This window comes from Marmota flaviventris, chromosome 2, assembly GCF_047511675.1.
Source record: "Marmota flaviventris isolate mMarFla1 chromosome 2, mMarFla1.hap1, whole genome shotgun sequence".
Classification (NCBI taxonomy): Eukaryota; Metazoa; Chordata; class Mammalia; order Rodentia; family Sciuridae; genus Marmota; species Marmota flaviventris.
In genome coordinates, this window is record NC_092499.1 from 88,932,905 (window position 1) to 88,955,482 (window position 22,578).

The 22,578-nt window shown below is 37.3% G+C and overlaps 1 protein-coding gene across 7 annotated transcripts in view; it reads left to right on the forward strand.

Moving 5' to 3' along the window:
- Positions 1-22,578, forward strand: part of Eif2ak4 (eukaryotic translation initiation factor 2 alpha kinase 4) — a 104,517-nt gene that overhangs the window by 60,722 nt on the left and 21,217 nt on the right. For all 7 annotated transcript variants that reach the window (XM_027925721.2, XM_071608081.1, XM_071608083.1 and 4 more), the window contains 11 exons: positions 480-537; positions 1,081-1,160; positions 5,679-5,780; positions 7,285-7,338; positions 10,653-10,889; positions 12,549-12,624; positions 13,027-13,148; positions 16,046-16,095; positions 17,023-17,191; positions 18,202-18,318; positions 20,247-20,312. In XM_027925721.2, the coding sequence (XP_027781522.2) occupies positions 480-537; positions 1,081-1,160; positions 5,679-5,780; positions 7,285-7,338; positions 10,653-10,889; positions 12,549-12,624; positions 13,027-13,148; positions 16,046-16,095; positions 17,023-17,191; positions 18,202-18,318; positions 20,247-20,312 (1,131 nt within the window). The remainder of the gene's footprint in view (positions 1-479; positions 538-1,080; positions 1,161-5,678; positions 5,781-7,284; positions 7,339-10,652; positions 10,890-12,548; positions 12,625-13,026; positions 13,149-16,045; positions 16,096-17,022; positions 17,192-18,201; positions 18,319-20,246; positions 20,313-22,578) is intronic.

Here is a 22,578-nt window from a genome sequence, read left to right on the forward strand (position 1 = left end):
CAGTGAGTGACAGTGAAACAGATTTGGTGACCTGGTGCAATGAAGAGTCAAAAACTGATTCTGAAAAAGTAGTAGCAGAGTAGCAGTGGGAAAGTTTAGAAAGTAGATGTTTTGTTTTGTAGTACTAGGAATTGAGCCCAGTGGTACTCTGCTACTGAGCTACATCCCAGGCCCTTTTTGTTTTTAGACAGGGTCTCACTAAGTTGCTAAGGCTGGCCTGGAACTTTCTTTCGATCCTCTTGTATCAGCATCCTGAGTAGCTGGGATTACTACTGGCATCCACCTCCTTACCCAGCTTGTTGTTCTCTTACTCTTCCTAGTAAATAACTAAAACAAAACATTTAAACTCATAAAAGCATTATTATAATTATTCTGATTTTCATGTAATATTTTTTCAATGTATCTTCATTTAGAAATGGACAAGCTACTCCTATTGCTATAACATTTGAATTTGCTAATTGGCTTACTTTTGTTTTTAGGCTGATGGGAAACAAGATGATCAAGCAGGAGATCACTTGATAAAATCAGACCCTTCAGGTAAATCCAGAAGACTGAATTTTTTATTCATGTATTTAAAAGCAGACCACAACATTTCTTTAACCTGAGTCTTTACTCAGGTTTACTTGTAAAGACTCTATTCTAAAGCAAATTTTAATTGCTCACTAAATTAACAAAATTATGAAAATACCTTAATTTTTTTCCTTGTCACTGTGTTAATTGTTTTTCAGCACTTTAAGGACTTCAGTTAATAGAATAATTGGCTCCCACATGCAAACAGCTCTTTGTCCGACACTAGTGGTCATGTGAAATTCTCTGGGGCCTGGTTGGTCTAGGGTCTTCTCTCTGCCCAGTCCCTCCTTGACAACAGCAAAGACAGGGTGTTTGGACATACGTAACTATGCTTACTGTGCAATTCACACTGCTTTCTCCTTTAAGTGCTGCAGACGTTTAATAGATCAGGCCCCACTCATAAGAAATATTCTTTCTTTTTCTCTTTCTTTCTTTTTTATTTTTTTAATAATTTGCTGTATCTTTAAGTCCAAATACTGGAAAGCTTTCCCTCTGGTTTCCTCCACACAGGCCATTTGACTGGGATGGTTGGCACTGCTTTGTACGTAAGCCCAGAGGTCCAAGGAAGTACCAAGTCTGCATACAACCAGGTACAGAGCTTTTAGGAAAGGGAAAGTTCTCAAGAGAGAAATAATAGTAAGAACATAAAAATCACAGCATTAATTACCAGCTGAAATAGGAGCCAATTCATGCTCCAGGTAGGACATGTGGTTACTGAGGGCATGGACTAAAGCAGGCACTGTTAATGCCAGGAGCGTGTAGTCCATCCATCCATCCAAAGAAACTGAGCTAACCCCTGTCCTAAGAATACAGTGGCCCCAGTCCTCCGGGAGTTTATCCAGTGGTGACTAAAACAGACAATAAACATATAAAAAAGGAATAATCACGAATTATAATAAGGGCTATTTTTGCACCGAAGCAAAAATAAGAGTCAAGTTATAAGTCAACATCTTGTCTTTAGGGAGCATCTTCTCTAAATAAATTGATCAGAGAAGGCCTCCCTAAAAGGATGACATTTAAGATTATGGAATTTATTTGAAGTGCACAGGAAGCCACTGAAGAATCACAAGCAGAAAGTTTGCTCCAGCTGTGCTAGACACTCTGCAGAAGTCCAGGGGGAGAACTGGTGACTGTCACTGAAGTGGTAGCAATAGAAATGGAGAAAGTTGTGCTACAATAGAGGGGAAATGAGAGATTTTCCTAATGGACTAGATGTTTGAAGGGGAAAAAGTTGAGGTTCAGGTTTTCTGCCTGGAGAACCTGGGTGAAAGGATAGTTGACTAAAGTGAGGAAATGTGGGCAAAGAGATAGGGAAGGGGAAGAAGATGGTAGAAAATTTTAGTATGAGGTATGTAAGTTAGAAATGCCTGATGAGGAATCTAATTTAGATGGACAGAGGTTATTAGAGACCCAAGATTTGAGTTCAGAGAGAAGATCAAAGTCAAAGGTATAAATTTAAGGATTGTCAGAACATAGATGGGATTTAAAGCCATGAGACTGAGATCACCCAGGGCTAAAGTATAAATGCAAAATTTTAAAAATACATCAGCCAGGCAATGTATATAAAAGCAAATCGTCAGGATTGCATTGGAAACTCAAGCCTGGGTTTTATGCTGACGGAAGCATTGAGCAGCAATGCAGAGTTGAAACAGACCACAGAGGGAGGTCTGTTACCAGAGAGAAGAGGGGAGTAGGAGGGTACACACCATGGGTACCTTAGGGTCATTTTTCTGAGGTAAGTGGAAGATTTTTATGAAATCTTCAAAAGTGCTTTGTCCTTTGGCCTGTCAATTCTACCTTTAGATTCATCTAAAGGAAACAACTAGGGAAGGGTAATATGAAAGTGGTTCATCACAGTGTTGTTTCATATAATAAAAAAATAACAGTGTCTGAAAATTGGGATCTATTTCATTAACTATAAGACTTCATGTAATTGAATACTTCATGACATTAACATCACATTTTAGAAACCCATTTTAGAAAAGTGGTAATAATATTAAAAATATTCTCACTCTATTAAGTGAATAAAAGAAACAGTAATGTGGTTCTGGTTTTATAGTATGTACATGTATGAATATTTAAAAACAAAAAGTGGGATTACGGAGATCACTGTTTTACCCTTGGCATTTTCCAGCCAGACATGTAGGAAATGACAAATGGATATTTGTATTTAAGACTTTGAACATGACTGGGGATAAGTCAGGAGGTCCTCCTACTCTTTTTTTCCTTTCCCTCTTTTGGTACTGGAGACCTAGTCCAAGGGTGTTTAACCACTGCGCCACATCTCTAGCCCTTGTAATTATTTTTTATTTTGAGACAGGGTCTTGCTGAGGAGCTAAGGCTGGCCTGAAACTAGTAATACTCAGCCTCCTTAGTCACTGAGATTAGAGGCAAGCACCATCCTGCTTGGCCTCCTACTCCTCTTTGAATCCACATTCATTTAAGAGGATTTTTTGAGAGTGGGCTCTGTCTCTCCTGGCACCTGATAAGGAGTAGTCTTTGCAAGCTGATTATGGCTGGCTTCCTGAGGGACACACCATCCCACTCAGTTGTGCTTCTTAGGCCCTGCATAGATTTTTAGTACACTAACTTACCCTTTTGCTTTTTTTTTTCTTCTTCTCCTTTTTATTATTGCCATTTATTTTTTGTCTTTTTGTATTCATTATTTAATAATTATCTTGAGTTTTATCTCTTTAGTGTCTTTGGGTTCACTCTATTTTCTTTCTCTGGCCTTTTGTTGTCTATGTTGTTGTTATTTCCCAATTTATTGAGGTATGAATAATAAATAAAATTATGTATATTTAAAGTATACAGTGTGGAGCTGGGGCTGTAGCTCAGTGGTAGCACACTTGCCTGGCATGTGTAAGGCACTGGGTTCAATCCTCAGCACCACATACAAATAAATAAAAATATTGTGTGTCCACCTCCAACTAAAAAAATATGTTAAAAAAAATAAGCAAATATGTAAAGTGTATGGTGTGATTTTTTTCCCCCCCAGGGATTGAACTCAGGAGCACTCAATCCCTAAGCCACATCCCGGCCCTATTTTGTATTTTATTTAGATACAGGGTCCTACTGAGTTGCTTAATGCTTTGCAATTGCTGAGGCTGGCTTTGAACTCATCATGATCCTCATCCTCAGCCTCTTGAGGTGGTGGGTTTACAGGCATGCACCACCGCTTTCAGCAGTGTGTGATGTTTTAATATTCATATACATTGTGAAATTATTACCACAATCAAGCTAAACATCCATCTCCTCACCCAGTTAACTGTTTTGTGTATATGTGTGTGTGTGTGTGTGTGTGTGTGTGTGTGTGTGTGTGTGGAGGTGGTGAGAACACTTGAGATCTACTCTCAGCAAATTTCAAAAATACAATACATTATAGTCACCATGCTGTATGTTAGAGCTCATTATAAGAATTTATTCATCTTATAAGTGCAAGCTTGTACCCTTTAATCAACATCTCCCTTTTCCCCCAATCCATAGCCCCTGGTAAACTACTATTCTACCTTGTTACTGTAAGTTGGATTTTTAATTCAGTTTCCACATAAAAGTGAGATCTTTCAGTATTTATCTTTCTGTTTGGCTTATTTTACTTAATATAATGTCCTCCAGGTTCATCCATGTTATCCCAAATGACAGGATTTCCTTCTTTTTAAAGCTTTATAAAATTCTGTTATTTCTCTTTCTCTCCCTCCCTCCCCCCTCTCTCTTTCTCTCTCTCTCTCTCTTTCTCTCTCTGTGTGTGTGTGTGTGTGTGTGTGTAGAGAGAGAGAGAGAGACCACATTTTCTTTGTTCATTCATCTGTCCACTGACATACTGATACCAACTCGACTGTTATGAATGATGCTGCAATGCACATAAGCATGCAGATATCTCTGAGACAGTGATATTCTTTCCTTTGGGTATATACCAGAAGTGGTATTGCTGTATCACATGGTAGTTCTCTTTTTAATGTTTTGAAGAGCCTTCATCCTGTTTTCCATATCAGCTGTATCAATTTACATTCCCAGCAACAGTGCACAAGAGCTCCCTTTTCTCCACATCCTCACGTTTATTATCTTTCAACTTTTTGTTTGGGGGGATTTTTGTTTTTTGGTTTTTGATGTTGTTGTTGTTGTTATTGTTGTAGACTGACACAATACCTTTATTTTAGTTATTTTTATGTGGTGCTGAGGATTGAACCCAGTGCCTCACATGTGCTAGGCAGGCACTCTACCACTCAGCCACAACCTCAGCCCTCAACTTTTTATAATAGCCATCCTAATAAGTGTGAGGTAATACCTCATTATGGTTTTAATTTGTATTTCCCTGGTGATTAGTGGTGATGTGTATCTTTTTATATATCTGTTGGCCATTTGTACATCTTCTTTGGGAAATTTTCTGCTCAGAAAAAAAATGTGAACATTTTCCTTTGCTGAGTTGTATGAGATCCTTACATTTTTTTCATATTAGCCTCTTATCAGGTGTATGTTTTGCAAACATTTTCCCCATTCTACAGGTTGCCTTTTAATTTATTTTTCCTCTTTAATTGTATTTCCATATTTTGCTGGGATTAGTCACATGATCTTTCAGTTGTACCTTTCTTCTATCCTCACTGGTATGGCTTTGTAGTCAATAGCTGACCTTTACTATCAGCAGCAGATTTTGGTCTGTTTCACTTTTGAAATGATTCGTGAAGATGCAAAATAAAGCAGATTTCTTTTTTATGTGACAGTGCTGGGGATTGAATCCAGGACAAGGAGCATGTAAGGCAAATATTCTGAGCTATATTCCCAGCCAAAGCATATTATGGCAAGTCTTGGTTGTTCTTTCCCTTTAGCCGTTATTTTCAGTCTTTAGCCAGGCATTATCTATGTGTATAGATAAACTGATTACAGTTACTTTTCAAAAAAAATATTGAGCAAAATTATGCCAAATATTTTACTGTGAACCAAATAATCTTTATACCTGTAATGGTTTAGGAAAAATAGTCAAATTTTTCCAGTGTGACTTGTTTTGCACTTACACAAACTTTATTTCAGCTAACAGTGCTGATTCTATAATTCTCTGGTAAATTATACTTTCATATAAAGTATCTCTAAATACAATTCTTTTTTCCCCTCAGAAAGTGGATCTCTTCAGCCTGGGAATTATCTTCTTTGAGATGTCCTATCACCCCATGGTGACAGCCTCAGAAAGGATCTTTGTTCTTAACCAACTTAGAGATGTATGTATCGGGTGTTTGATGCATAAATTTCTAGTAACCTCAGTCTTAGCATGGAGATTAGAATTTGAGGCAGGATATTTTCCTGGCATTTATAATATAGAAGAGGTTGTCCAACTATAATGATTTACTTGCTGAGAAATGCCAAGCTAACTAGTTCTCCCTTTGCAGTGAAATGTTTTCTCAACAAGAGAAGTTGCCTCATTTAAGTTGCTAAAATAGCAAATTTGTGTAACCAAAGACTATCAGCACTTAGTATGGTCTGTTGATCTGTCTTCTGCACTTCTAATAAGTAGAAATCCACTCTGCTTACATGTCTCCAATAATGATAAATTTCCCCAGTGTTGTTTGTTTTTGGAAAGCTTGGAGAAATTGCTAGATTATAGTTATTATTTTTAAGTTAGTCTGAGAGATTTAATCTTAACATTAAAACAAAAGAATCTAAAAGTTTTTGTATGCTATCAGTGCAGTTATTAGTGTGTGGGAATGGGTTTAAGAATAAGGAATGTTTAGTTGTAGAAAAGAAAAATTCATGCTAAATGGACTTGGTATAGTGAGACCTAAAGAAAACTACCATGATCAAAAGTTAATATAGTCTGTGAAAATATCAGCCACTGAATTGTTTTCCCCAGTGAAATTTCCATTTGTCTTCTTGAGATTAATCCTTACCTCTTTTACTGCCTGAGCTAAAAAGGATTAACATTGCAGTGTGTGAGGTCAAAGGTGCCCTTTAACGGCATTAAAGTGAAAGTGCAAAGTAAGGTTTGGGCAATGGTAATTTAAGATTCACATATCCATAAGCAAGAGATCTGGAGAGCCTTCTTCCTCCTTGCCAAGCAAAGCAAAGCAGGAGTATTCACTAAATTAAATGTCATACACTGTAACTAAGTATTCTTCTCTAGGTATTTTGGAAAGTAATTGCATTCTTTTATTGTCAGTGCAGTATGGAAAGCTGTAATGAAAAAGTAGATAAAGTGCTTACTATCACCTTGCCTTGATCAGAATGCTCTTAGCTGATTATGTCTTTGATGAAGTAACTTTCTTCAGTTTAAAATTCATGCTTCCTCCTTCATTTCAAGAATATATAAACCATCAAATTAATGTTATAATTTAGGTCCTATATACCAGACCTTTTGGAGACATAGTGGTTTTAATGTTGTTTTTTTCTTACTTTATATTAGCAGTTTGATAGGGGCTATTTGACTTTTTTTCAGCTATTTGTTTAATAACTGCTCTTTCTGTCTCTGAAACCATTAGATTTTTAAATACTTTGTCCTTGGAGGAGGTACTTTCTAGAACCTAGGCTGTCATTTAGGTGAAGTTTGTATAAAAATAATGTGTATATACATGAAAAAGTGAGCATCAGGCTTCAAGAAGGTGTCTCCTCAATCTTTCCCTGTTAGCAGATTTTAATTTCTCTATTTGGTTTTCTTACTTATGGTGAATAAATGCTTTCACAATGGCAGTTTTCCAAGCACTTCCTGATTTGAATATAATATTCTTATAGCCCACATCCCCCAAGTTTCCAGAAGACTTCAGTGATGGAGAGCATACAAAGCAGGTAATTTTCTGATGCTTTAATTGCTGTCTTCAGACTTGGGCTTTAATTACTGTTTTTCTTCTTTTTCAATTAGTAATCTTCTGCTACTCATTCTCTTGTGTCCTGGGAACAATATGGGAGAAAGTATCAAAAGATGAAACACTTAAAATGTTATTGGATTTGAAATACACTGTAAAAATGCTAAGGGCTGGTGGAGAAAAATTAACAAACTACAGGGTTCTTTTGTGTGATTCATTGTATTTTTGAAGTGCTATTTGGACCCTTAGCTTGCCTATTGAGGGTGTGGGGGGTGGAGAAAATACATTTACAGCTCATTGTTTTAGATAAAACTTGGGACTTTAAGACAAAAATACAATTTAAAACTGTAATTCTGTTCTGTTTTATGGGTGAAATAACTTACTTTGTGGGGAAGTGTTGGACTTTTTTTAGACAATCTGATTGACAGAATTTTAAAGCAAGATAATTTCTCCCACAGAACATAAATATCTGAGTGTGTGGGTGTTATGTATTTCACGTCATAAAATAATACTGGCATCCAGCTAATGTGAAAGAATAGTAGCAAATTAATGTATTGTACTTCTGTTATGCCTTTCTTCTTTGTTCAGTTGGTTGTCTTGGTGGAGCCTGCAGTTATTGATTCTTTCATATGGAAGTTTGTCCCTTAAACTGACTTTTATTGACAATTATGGTCAAGGCAAAAATCCTTTAAATGATGAATATTGAGAACAGAAACATAGAACACTGTAAAAATTTGCTATTTCTTGCTTATTGGTTATGTCTGGATAGACATGCTACTTCTCTAGACTTTAATTTTTCTCACCTATAAAATAAAGAGAGTCAGTATGCTTTATTTATATTAACACTAACATTCTATCATTTGGTAATATTTATCATGGCATTTATTTATGGCAATAGGGACCCACTCTACCACATCTATTTAGTTAGTGAAGAACCATTAGAAAACACATTGAGTTGTTTTTCCGCTTCTTTTGTTAGCTGTTAGTAATGATTTGAATTGAGCCCCTTGTTTTGGTTTCTGGGTATCATAACTAAATGTTTATTTCATAGTCTTTTCCTATAGCATGCTACTTTAGTCAGCTTTTTCGCTGCTGTGTCTAAAGGACCAACCAAAACAACTATAGAGGAGAAAAGGTATTCAGGGATTCACGGTTTCAGAGGTCTCCATCCTAAGACAGCAGGCTGTATTCCTTGGAGCTCGAGGTGAGGCTAAACATCATGGCAGAGTGTGTGGCAAAAGGAAACAGCTCCCATGGTGATCAGAAAGCAGAGACAGAGTCCACTCTCCCAACACAAAATATATGTGCCATAGCCACACCCCCTGATGAACCAATTTCTGCAGTTATGACCCTACCTGCCTCAAGTTACCAAAGTTAATCCTATTAGGGATTAATTCACTGATTAGGTTAAGGCTATAGCCTAATCATTTCTCCTCCAAACCATCTTGCATTGTCTCACACATGAACTTTTTGGGGATACCTTACATCCAAACCATAACACATGATTAGTCCTATTTAGTACTTTTTTTTTTTTTTTTAGTACCAGGAATTGAGCCCAGGGGCACTTTACCACTGAGGCACATCCCCAGCCCTTTTTCATATTCATACTTTATCTTGAGACAGGGTCTCACTGAGTTCCTTAAGGCCTGGCTTTGAACTTGAAATCCTCCTGCTTCAGCCTTCTGAGGCAATGGAATTATAGGTGTATGCCACCGCACCTGGCTTATTCAGTACTTTAACATGGTGACAGCTATAGTGGCCTAGGAACTTTATTAAACAACCAAAATGACAGCAACCATGTAAACCATTTCTCATAATGAGGATTATTGTCCTATCATCAACTCTGTATTAGGTTCCCTTGAGCCTTTGAGTTAGGCATGTATTAAAGTGACACTAAACCAAACCACACAAACCACAACCAAACCACCTTCCATGTCACTGCATTTCATCTCAAAGGAGGGAACACGGGAAATGCTGATAGACTGAGTATTACATAATTTTTGTCACACACAGAAATTTAGCAGTAAAATAGGGTCTATTATGCTGAATGAGGTATCATTGTTTTTACCTGTTTTACATAACTTTTTCTTAAAAGTTGAATCATATCAGTTCCTATCTTTATAATATAAAACTCCTATATTACATGAAAAGTAATTACGGGTGTTTTTATTTCACACTAAAACAGGAGTGGAAGTAATTTAGAAAAGATATATAGTAGGAAAATGCTTAATAAAATACATCTAAAAATTAAGAGTTTCTTTTTGGCGGAAGAGGGAGGTGACTGGGGATTGAACTCAGGGGCACTCAACCACTAAGCCACATCCCCAGCCCTTTTTTGTATTTTATTTAGAGACAAGGTCTCACTGAGTTGCTTAGGACCTCACGAAGTTGCTAAGGCTGTCTTTGAATTCACAATCCACCTGCCTCAGCCTCCTAAGCCGCTGGGATTATAGGCATGCACCACCACGCCCAACTAAAAATTGAGGCTTTCTGATCTCAAATGTTCATCTAACATTTTTAAATAAATCCTGTTATGAACAAGAGGATTAAGAATTGTTAAGCATCCTTTCCAAGTTTTAGATTTTCTTCAAGAGGCTCCCTGCTATGGGAGTATAACCAATAAATAGCATAAATTGAGAGAATTCGAGGGAATGATTGATATCAGTACAAATAACACAAATGGAGAAGAAAAAATAAAACAGTATGTTTAATATGCTTTAAGGATTCTAGCAACTAGTATGTTTATAATATCACTAACACTGGGCATCTAGAGCTATTTGGTTTCTGTGCTTATGTCTTCTATGTAGTATTTTGTGTGTTTGTAAGACCTAAGTTACACTTCTTTCTTTTTTAAATTTTTTTAGTTGTAGATGAATACAATATCTTTATTTTTATTTATTTATTTTTATGCAGTACTAAGGCTCAAACCCAATGCCTCACATGGGGTAGGCAAGCACCTTCCACTGAGCCACACCCACAACCCCTAAGTTCTACTTCTATGTTTACTGGGTTAATTTTTTTTTTTTATTGTTTGTGACAAGAAATATTAAAGGCTTCTGCCTTTTAAGAAATACTACTGTTAAATTGTTACACAACTCTGTGGTCATAACAAAGTGTAGGGGGTAAATGACATATTTAGAAATTAAAAAAAAAAAAAAAAAACTTTTGAAATGCCCCTACTAAATACAAGAAGTGTGGTACCTTTTCTTTGACCTGAATTGACCATCAGCTTGTCAGGATGATTCCTGAGCATCATTTACTGCATCCTCTCAGCTGCATGCCTGGGTTTCATTATAGAAATCTGTCATCTCCTGGTTGTTAAACCATGACCCAGCAAAACGTCCCACAGCCACAGAACTGCTGAAGAGTGAGCTGCTTCCCCCACCCCAGATGGAGGAATCTGAGCTGCATGAAGTACTGCATCACACGCTGGCCAACGTGGATGGGAAAGCCTACCGCACCATGATGGCCCAGATCTTCTCCCAGCGCATTTCCCCTGCCATCGATTACACCTACGATAGTGACATACTGAAGGTGAGCTAAGCTCCACAGCACAGAGAGTTTAACCTGGTCCACCAAAAGATCAAGTCAGGTTCTTATTTCTTATGGATTCCTCTAATGCCTCCACCATATACTGAGCTCCAAAAAGCCCCAAATTGTACATGCAAAAAGTGTTAATCTGGGCTGGGGATGTGGCTTAAGTGATAGCGTGCTGGCCGGGCACTGGGTTCGATCCTCAGCACCATATACAAATAAAATAAAGATGTTGTGTCCACCGAAAACTAAAAAATAAATATTAAAAAATTTCTCTCTCTCTCTCAAAAAAAAAAAAAAAGTGTTAACCTGCATTATTCTGGAAAGAATAGCCACACTGTTAATCACTTACTTTAAGGAATTCTAGGTCCATCCCCTTCTACACCTACCCAGGAGATTAAGGTATTGTTCCCTAGCTCTGCTGCTTATGGCCAGAAACATCAAGCAATCAGATCCAGATTTAAGTAGTAGAGCGGCTCCCAGTGGAGTTACCTATCCTGACACTTGGGAGGTTTTCTGTCAACACAGATGCCCAAGGCTCCCCAGCATCTCTAGCTTCTATTTCCAGGTATGAGGCTCTTTAATAAGAGTCTCTTTAAGGATCTGGGTACAGTGGTGCAGGAGGATTGCTTGAATGCATAGCCGACCTGGGCAACATAGCAAGATCCCATCTTTAAACAAGAAAGAAGGGGTGGGGAAAAGGGAAGGAAAGAAAGGAAAAAGAATCTTCTTTAAGGGACTAGGAGCATATGTAGCTCAGTGATAGAATGTGTGTTTGATATATGCTAGGCCCTAGGTCAATCCCTAGTGAAAAAAAAAGTTTTTTCTTCTTTTTTAAAGCTGCCAAGGTGACTTCTGAAGTGTAAATGAGTTGCTTGTTTGAGGAATCTTTAACATTTTTTTCTTTAAAATGTCTGAAGTGAAATAAGCCAATTCCAAAAAACCAAAGGCCAAATCTTTTCTCTGATACACAGATGGTAACACACAATAAGGCGCACAGGGTGGAGGTGGGGGGCGGGTTGGAGTTCATTGGGTTAGACAAAGGGGAGGGAGGTGAATAAGAATAGGAAAGGCAGAATGAATCAGATATAACTTTCCTATGTTCATATATGAATACAGGATTGGTGTAATTCACATCATGTTCAATCACAAGAATGAGATCCTAATTAGAATAAATTATACTTCATGTATGTGTAATATGACATATTATGACATATTACTGTCATATATATCTAAAAAGAGCAAATTTTTAAAAATTTTTAAAAAGGAAAAAAATGCCTGAATCAATATAGCAAAATGTTAAAATCTGATAAAGTCAACTGAGTATATAACAGATATTGGTTATGTTCTGTATGATTAACATGATGCAATTTTAAAAGACCAATAGAGGAAGTACTGGTAAAATTTGTGGACGATCAACATAGATTTTAAGAAGCAGTTTTTTTTGGTTGGCAATATTAGAAACTTATTTGCAGGGCTATTGATGACTTTTTTATTTGTGTCTTTTTGCTTATCTGTTGTTTCTCTTTTTTTTTTTTTTTTTTGTACCAGGAATTAAATCCAGAGGCACATCCCCAGCCCTTTTTTTTTGAGACAGGGTTTCTAGGGGATATCTTTAATTAGGCTTTGATGATGACATTTTAATTCGTCTCATTTTAGGGCAACTTCTCAATCCGTACAGCCAAGATACAACAACATGTGTGTGAAACCATCATACGCATCTTTAAAAGGCATGGTATGACCTATTTTAAAAAATCATATTTTTCCATAAGACTTTGTCATTAATAATAAGTGCTATCTGAGGGTTTTGGTACAACCATATATTAAAATTCAATTATAAGCAATTGACATCATTAAATTTAGGCTTATTTTTATAACTTGCCTTGCTGAAGAGAAACTAATTTGAATATTGTAAACTTGCTATTAAAATACAGTTGGCTTGTAGAGTCAGAACTATGACAGAATTAACAAATTTAGCCCTAGATGAGCTCTCCACCTGTAAAATTTAGAGAACTGAAGAAAAGCTGAGTTCAATGGTCCCAGTAGCAAGTTACTTAGCTATCAGATTTTTGTTTTAAGTTGCCTCCTAGGGAGAATAAGAACCTAATAATTAGTGATTTTTTTCTAATTTGGTTAGGAGCTGTCCAGTTGTGTACCCCACTACTGCTTCCCCGAAATAAACAAATATATGAGCACAATGAAGCAGCTGTGTTCATGGACCACAGTGGGATGCTGGTGATGCTTCCTTTCGACCTGCGGGTAAGGCTCAGAATGCTCTGCTGACAATCTGGGTGCTGTGTCTGCTTACAGGAATGGCTTATCTGTTCATTGTTAATTACCAGATATTTTCCCCCCAGAATTATATTACAAATGTCACTTTAAGGAAGTATATTCTTACAGGCGTTTTCAGGGTTAAGAGCATTACTGAAGTTTAGTAAATGTTTGACCCTGAATGCCATCCACCTTGCTAAGACCTCAGGTGTTTATGGCTCTAGGAACCAGAACCCTGCATTGCCACATGTGCACTTCAGTGTTGAGCTCTGCTGAGCAACCACAGCAGGTTAGCCTGGTCAACTCAGACAAATAAACACAGGATATTTTCTACTTTCTTTCTAATTCTTTAGTAAAATTCTAACATGTTAACATTCCAAATCAATTACATTCTTGTAACAAGTGTTGCTGCTAGTTGGGTGCACTGATTTTTGCCATACTTGCTTATTCTGACCCCCAGGACTCCCTAAGTAGCAGTTTTACCAATCATTCACTTACATAGTGCTAGCTGCTGTCAAGCCCGTCTGTGTGTATGATAGTACCCGAACAGATCAGAGGAAAACATGAGTGCATATGACAGGCAAGGGTTTAAGCCCTAATTTAAACAAGGCACTTATAAATAGAGACGTGAATGGTGGAGTGGGTGCTTAGCATGAGTGAGTCCCTAGGCAAGCATTCTGCCACTGAGCTATATCCTCAGCCTATCCTTCCATGTTCTTAGCTTCTATTTTCCTTTTCTACACTTATACTTAGATAAACATAGGTTTGGGGTTTTTTAATGTTGTTTTCTGTATAGCAAAATGGAATATTCAAATTCTATTGAAACTTACATTTCTTTTAATCTAATTTAGATTCCTATAGATCAAATAGAGATACAAATGTATCTCAATATCTATATTATATCAAATATAAATGCAAATGTATCACATTTTCATCTTATATACATATATATACTTGATCTATATAAAATATAAATCTAAACTTTCTTTTTAATAGCTCCTTAATATTCTGTAATATTGATAGCAAATCATTCAGCTATTTTACTGTTGATGAACATGCAGACAGGTTTCAGTTTTGAGCCACCACAATAATATGGCAATGAACATCCTTTTAACATTCATACACTAATATGTTCTTATTTTTTTAATAAATTCTTCAAAGTGGGATTGCTAGTTCAAGTATAATATATGCATAATATTGTTGAAAATTTTATTGTAAAGTTTCAGGTTACATTTCTGAAGCTTTAGCAACTAGCACTCTTCATCAGCTGTGTGTGAAAGTGCCTATTTTCCTATACCATGGTCATATATGGATGATATTAATTTAAACATCTTTTGCCAGTCTGATGAGTGAAGTTGAGATAGCTTCTCATTTCTAGTGAGACTGAACATCTTTTTTGAAGTTTATTAGCCTTGTGAATTTTTCTGAGAACTACCTGATTATATCCTGTGTGTGCATATGTGTGTAAGGAAAGTAGTTGGGGATTGTTTTGGGGTAGAGACAAATCACATAACTGATATTTGGGCCCTGTTAAAGAAAGAGTAGAAGTACAGTTACATAGTTATACTTAAAACTGGCTTCTTATTCTCTAAGTACTGATATTTAAGTGAGATTTTTAAGCATATGCTCCTTGCAAGTTGATATTCAACTACAAAAAATAGAAAGTGATTGCTTTTGATGGGTATGGTGGTGCATACCTATAATCCCAGCAACTTGGGAGGCTTAGGCAGAAGGATCACAAGTTCAAGGCCAGCCTCAGGAGCTTAGCAAGATCATGTCTCAAAATAAAAAATAGCAAGGGCCAGAGATGTAATTCAGGTAGAGAGCCCCTGGTTTCAATCCCCAGTACTGGGTGGGGGAAAGTTATTATCTTTTGAGAATGATTTCCTAACTATTGATAATGTGTTAGAATTCTTGGGGCAATCAGACAGTGGTTTTGTAATTTTGTGGGTGGTTATTAAGAATATCTTGGACTGGGGATGTAGCTCAGTGTATATCACTTGCCTGGCATGTGCAAGGACCTTGGTTCAATCCCAGCACTTAAAAAAAAAAAAAATTCCCAAAAAATTGATAGGAAATTCACCATAAGAGATAATACCTATTTTTATTGCATTGTTATGAATGACATTTTTTTAAATTCATAGATAACCAAAAACTTGCACAGATTTTAATTTGGCATAATAAAAATTTGGCAAAGCCAGGTAAGGTGGTGCACCCCTGTAATACCAGCAACTCAGCCGGCTGAGGCAGGAGAATCGAAAGTTTGATGCCAGCCTCAGCAAAGGACTGGGGATGTAGCTCAGTGGTAAAGTGCCCAATTTTAAAAAATAAATGCATGTGTGTGTGTGTGTGTGCGTGTGTGTGTGTGTGTGTGTGTGTATGGCAAAATATATTCAACTAAAAGTAAATTTTCCTCAAGTTTAAATAACCTAGGAAATGCCTCAGTGACAGAAATTGGTGTCTAGCAGTGGAGTCTACTGCTGACTGAAGTATTAGGGAACATTTCAGGAGTGTGAGAGGTGCACAAGTCTCACTACCTTCATGTGTCACTTAATGAGGGGGATAAATTTTGAGAAATGAATCATTAGGCGATTTTGTTACTGTGCAAACATCTTAGAGTGTACTTTTTACATAAACTAAGGTGGCTACAACATCCTTTTGTGATAAAATCTTATAGGGCCACTGTTGTTTATACTTTCCATCATTAACCTAAACATCATTGTGTATTGCTTGCCTATAATAAAGCCTCTGAATTGTACACTTTAAAAGGATAAACTCTATGGTATGTGGGTTATATGTCAATAAAGTTGATATTTTTAAAACTGGAAGAATATAATTGTTAGCACATCTTGACATTGACCTTTAAAATCTTGTTTACTTCTCAGGTCCCTTTTGCAAGATATGTGGCAAGAAATAATATATTGAATTTAAAACGGTAAGAAACAATAGAGGCTTTCTTCCATTTGGTAGCTGTGGGAAGGAAACCAGGGAAGAATATTTTATGTTCCATGACTCCTGTACAGTAAAGAATTGTGAGCTGAAAGTATTGAGCTTGTAATAGGGTCAGAAAGCCCAGCCCCAGTGCCCGTTTCTCTCAGGGGACTGGGAGTTCAGCCCCCTCTATAGAAGGAATGTAACATTTAAGTGACCTGACATCTATTCTGTGCCTTCTTCATGTCCCCAGGCAACGTACACAGCTCATTATTTTCACAAATGGTTGCTTGGGGGGGAAGAAAAATCTGGCTATTCTTGATCACAGATGGCCCCTTTTAAAATTTAATTGGAGGGACAAATAGCCAGTGGTCTCTGTGTGAAAACTGCCTACACAGGTAACTGAACAAAAGCTACTTGTAAAAAAGTGGAGTCGACCCAGCAGGAATGCTGAACACTGAGCAGCTCCTGGCACTTAGCATTGGGGACAGGTTCTCTGTATATTCAGATACCACAGGGGTCAAACACCAAGATCTTCATAAATTGGAGCCAGTATTGTTGTCAACGAGGCGCCCTACCTTCCAGCTTCTTTCTTCAAATGAAAGCTCTTCACGTGCTTTATTCTAGCTACAAGTGAGCAATTAGAGTCAGTCCTAAGGTGTGGGTGTCTGTGTAGAAAGCAATCACTTAAGGTAAAATTGGTTTTGTGTGTAATTTCATCTCTACTTCAGACATTAAAAAAACACACAAAAAAAGTAAGCTCCATAGTTTAATATTGCAAAACTGGGAATTAGAACCCAGATCACAAAGCGAGACTATTCTGTCTTTAAGCCCTCTTGATAGATTTTTTTCAAACTTCGTTTCTTTTATCTTTTTCATACATATTTATTTCTAATAAGTAATGACCTTGGAAATCTGGGTTTCTCTTCAGATACTGCATAGAACGTGTATTTAGACCCCGCAAGTTAGATCGATTTCATCCCAAAGAACTTCTAGAATGTGCATTTGACATCGTCACTTCTACTACCAACAGCTCTCTGCCCACTGCTGAAACCATCTATACTATCTACGAGATTATCCAAGAGTTTCCAGCACTTCAGGTTCCTTCCAAATTTTAACATTTTGAGATTGCCCTGCTAGTTTCATTCACTAAGTGTCTACAACAACCACAGACCTGTTTCTCGGTTTCTGCAGGCAATGAATGACATCTTTCCCAAAGTAGCTTCAAAGGTTTGATCATGTTGCTTTTGAGGTTCATCTTGGGCTCTCACTTCCACCATGACAGAAACTGGAAGACAGTGTTGTTTCTCTGCACATTATTGCAAAATGCAAGAAATCAGAACCCTCAGTGGCTCCTCCTACATCTGCTTGCTTAACTCCCCATGCCTTTTCACCATGTTCACACACTATCTTGTCTTGGGTAAAGCTGCCAGCTCTCCTCTGGCATCCTTCCCCGTCCCCCACACATGCCTTGCATTACTGCCACTACCAGTCACAGGTGTTTCCTTGTCCAAACAGGCTTTTCTTTACCCAGCCATGGTTTGGGCCCTTTTCTCCCTATGAAGCCTGACTGCCACCTTTTCTTAACTTTCATGACTCTTGACATGAGGCATCCACATATTCCCTTGATTTGTGGTGTTTTCTTCAAATGTATTGTGTACTGTTTCAGTGCAGAGCCCATGATTCCACTTTTCCCTATACCTCATTGCCCCAACTCAGCACTCAGCTCAGCATTCTGAACACTCATTAAGTGACTGATGTAGACAAAAGTAACAATAACTATTCCATCAGCCTGTGCTTATAAGTCAGCTACTACTGAACCAGATCTTTCCTTGTTTGAAATTTGTGTGGATTCGGGGCTTTTTAACATGGCTAAAGAACAGCAAGAGTATTATGATGCACGTAGTAAAAGTGTTAAACTTTATCATATTCTTCAACTATAGCAATGTAAAAAGAATGTATGTGAAAGAATAAACTAGAAGGAAAGATGCTGAAATTCAGTACTTCTGTGGTTTTAGGGTAATAAATTCACAGTTAAGATTCTAGATTTGGCCATATACCTGTATTCTTGTATAATGAAAAATAATAATAATTTTTCTTTATATCCCAGGAAAGAAATTACAGTATTTACTTGAACCATACAATGTTATTGAAAGCAATACTCTTACACTGTGGGATCCCAGAAGATAAACTCAGTCAAGTCTATGTTATTCTATATGATGCTGTGGTAAGCATGTAATTACTTTGATTTGATGTTGAAAGATAATAATAATAGTCTATGATTATTTTCTTATTATTGCAACCATAAAACTAAATTGTGAGTTTTATCTCCTTTCTTCATTGCTCTAAGATGAAAGAACTGATGGGCTTTAATTATATCAACAATTAGCAAGGATTGGTTGAGGTGTTATTCTATACTAAGCCCTGTACTACTAGTAACTTCCAGGATATTTTATGTGGTGCTGAGGATCGAACCCAGGGCCTCACACATTCCAGGTGAGCACTTTGCTGTTGAGCTACAGCCCCAGCCCAAAGGGTGAAATTTTTAAGAGACTAAAAGTTCTTTAAGCCAGGCGTGGTGGCACATGCCTGTAATCTCAGCATCTCAGGAGGCTGAGGCAGGAGGATTATGAGTTCAAGGCCAGCCTCAGCAAGAGACCCTAGCAACTCAATGAGACCCTGTCTCTAAATAAAATACAAAAAAGGGCTGTGGATGTGGCTCAGAGTTTAAGCGTCCCTAGGTTCAATCCCCAGCACCAAAAAAAAAAAAAAATGTTCTTCAGTAATTCACTTCATGAGGTAAGAAATCACCAACTAATTGGTTTTGGTACTTGCTTGTAATCATTTTTAAAATAGTTAACCTTTACTGAGCACCTATCTGGGTTCAAATTGTTTTAAGTTCTTTATGTGGATTAACCCACTTCATTTTCATGACAGTGCTACTTTATGGAGGCAAGAGAGGGAGTGCTTGTTTGGGAATAAAAGATCTACACCCTTCCCTTTGTTCTTTTAGCCTGCCTATGCTTATCAATTAAGTCATTTATAGATCATACTGATTTGAATTAGGGGCCTAGATATCTGGTAGGGCCTCATTATCTGCTCTTTTCCTGTAGAATGAGGGCTATGGCATCTCTAGTTACTCTTCCTTGATTTAGCCATACCATAGTATTCCTTACTTTATACTATGGATGTGCATGCAGAGCCTGGAAGAAAAATATTTTAAAAAATAAATTAGTGTTATATTCTGATGTTGGGAGGGAGGTGAATGTTTATATTTCCTAATTTCTTTTCATGCTTAGTTTTTTCATAATAAATAAGGGACATCCAGGAGATTCAGTAACTAATAGTAACAATCTATGATTAAAGCAGAATGAATAATAGAAGTCCATAATGGCTTATTGTTTTTTATAAACCAAAAGACTTGACTAGCATTTCATTTGTCTGTCTGGTACACATCAAGGGTCCACACTTAACTTTTGGTACTGGGGATTGAACCCAGGGGCCCTTTACCACTGAGCAACATTCCCAACCTTTTTTTTGGAGGTGGGTACAGGTTCTCACTAAGTTATTAAGTTCTCACTAAGATCACTAAGTTACCAAATTGCTGAGGCTGGCCTCAAACTTGAGATCCTCCTGCTCCTGCCTCAGTTTACCAAGTCACTGGGATTATAGGCATGTACCCACCACACAACTCGGCTTTTATTTGTTTCTTAGTGGGTCTGTCTTCTCCTCAAAGTGCTGCAACTGTTTGGCAGTGACAGATACAATATTATGTCAGTTGGACACTGGCAGAAGCCTTGGGGATTGTGCAGAAGGGCTGTAGTTGTTATGGGATGAAGTACTCAGACCTGAGCTTTTATTAAGGGAACACAGATCAAAATGACTCCCTCCCCACCTAAACAGAAATGCCCTGGTAAAGCCTCTCAAGAGCTGGTTCTCCACCCCATTCTGTAAGTACAACTTTCCTTCTAAAAATAATTTTTAAATAGTGTGGGTTATGTTTTATGAAAAATGGGGGGAAGAGTTCTTTATTCACAGAATTAAATGCATCCTTTACTTTGTCCAAAATGAAGGATATGAGTGTCAGAATTCGCCTGGAAATTCTATCTTGTTCAGTGAGGTGACTCTCATTGTTCTCTTTCTCTTCTGCTTTAGACAGAGAAGCTAACAAGAAGAGAAGTGGAAGCTAAATTTTGTAATCTGTCTTTGTCATCTAATAGCGTAAGTACTTTCTTATGGTGTTATTACAGCTCTCTCTGTAATTTTATGATGCAAGAAAATGTCATCAAATTCTTGTAGCAGTGAGGTAGCTGTACTTCCTGCTGCCTCGAAGACACAGTTTTCCCTTGAGTATTAGGTACCATAGCAACCTCTGGGATTAGAAGAGAGAAACTAACACTGTGATCAAAAATGTCTCTCTACACATCTTTTTGATGTGCTGTAATCATCCTGCTCCTTCTGGATCACTAAATCCTTTCTCTTCACCCCTCACACAGCCTGTGCTTACCAGAATCTCCTGCTGAGCAAAGGTAGTGCCAGTTGTCCTTTTCTGAAATGGACCATATGGGATCAGAAGGAGGCACAGAGCCCTGCAAATACTGGTGCCCTCCACCCCACCCCAGTCTTCTAACTCCTGAGAGTTGAATTACAGCTTTTGCTTTCAAAATTTCCTACTCCTAAAATCTTATATTCAATTCCATCAGCAATAAGAAAATATTGTGGGGTAAACAGATTGGTCATGTTCTCGCTACAGGCATCAGATTAACCCCAGATCTTTGGCACAGTAAACAAGTGGCTACATGGCAGAAGACAGCAGACTTTTGTACATTTCCTGAATATTTACATAAGAAGAGTTTTAACCTTCCCAGAAGCCTTCTAGCCTCTGAGTTGACACTTGATTACATGATCCTGTGGTTTAATCTGTCACATGTAGGATAGACTAAAATATGATTGTATATACACCCAGCAAAGCCCCGCAGTCTTTTAGATACCTACTGTGTGGTAGACAGAGTGCTGGAGCACAAGAGGAGTAAGTAGAGAGGCCCCTGGCCTCAATACAACTTCTTTTTTTTTTAATATTTATTTTTTAGTTGTACATGGACTCAATAGCTTTATTTTATTTATTTATTTTTATGTGGTGCTAAGGATCGACCCAGGGCCTTGCACATGCTAGGCGAGTGCTGTACCGCTGAGCCACAACCCCAGCCCCTCAGTACAACTTCTTAATTCATACTGGCCTCTAAAATGTCACAAAGGGTTGTGTGTAGCATTTATTTGCTCTCAGCTCTTTAAAATGACTTTCACTGGGGACACATGAACCCACTTTCAGGTAGAGAAGGTAAATGAGATGCATAGCACTAGGAGTTCTGAAAACTGAGCTGGCTTAAACATTAAATATTTAATATTAGAAGAGATAAAAGTGATATGCAAATTGACCTAGCAGCTCACTGTTCAGGTATGAAGAACAGTATCTACATGTGCCCTGCACATGTACAAAGCACACTTCTATTTGTAGAAATAGTCCCAGGTATAAATAAATGGTACCAAGAATCTTATCAAGAGACCATCCACTTAACTGATTCCATACACAAAAAGGATCACAAATATCACACACTTGTATATGATAGCTGCATTGATTGCTAAATGTTGGCTTCTTTTCTTTTTGCTAAATCTGTACCCATGATCATTTGATGATACTAAGCATTAGAAGTTGTATATTTAAGTAGTTTTAAAATAGAAAAATGTTATCAATAAAGACATTGGGTACTTAATTTATTTATTTTAAAATGGAACACTGAGGATGTTAGAAAGGGAAGTAAAGCCAGGCATGTTGGCACATGCCTGTAGTTCTAGCGGCTTGGAAGGCTGAGGCAGGAAGATCTTGTACAAGTTCAAAGCCAGCCTCAGCAACTTTAGTGAGGCCCTAAGGAACTTAGCAAGACCCTGTCTCAATTAAAAGGGCCAGGGATGTGACTCAGTGGTTCATGCCCCAATACAAAAAAAAAAAAAAAAAAAAAGAGAGAGAGAGAGAGAAAGAAAGAAAGAAAGAAAAGGAAACAGAAATATTGCAAAAGAATTTTGAGTATCTGGCCCAGTCTTATTTTACATATAAGATACCTGAACCCCAAAAAGATGTGATTTGTCCAGCGTCATATGGAGTTAGTTGTGATTGGATGAAGACCAAAATCTGGAGGTATTGACTTCTAGTAGTTTATTAATGGGGTAATTTAACATTAAAATGTATTGAAGAGACACTTTTTTTTAATTAAGAAGAAAAATTTTTTTCTGTCTTTTTTTTTTTATGCCTCCAGCAGTATTAGGAATCAAATCTAAGGCCTCAAGGTTCTTCCTCTGAGCTATTTCCCCAGCCATAGGAAAAAAATATATAAATCAAAGACTTATGATTTTGTATTTAAAACATTAATATAGCAAACAGTATAAAAATATAAAAGATTTTAACTTATTTTTAAAATATTTAAGTAATTTA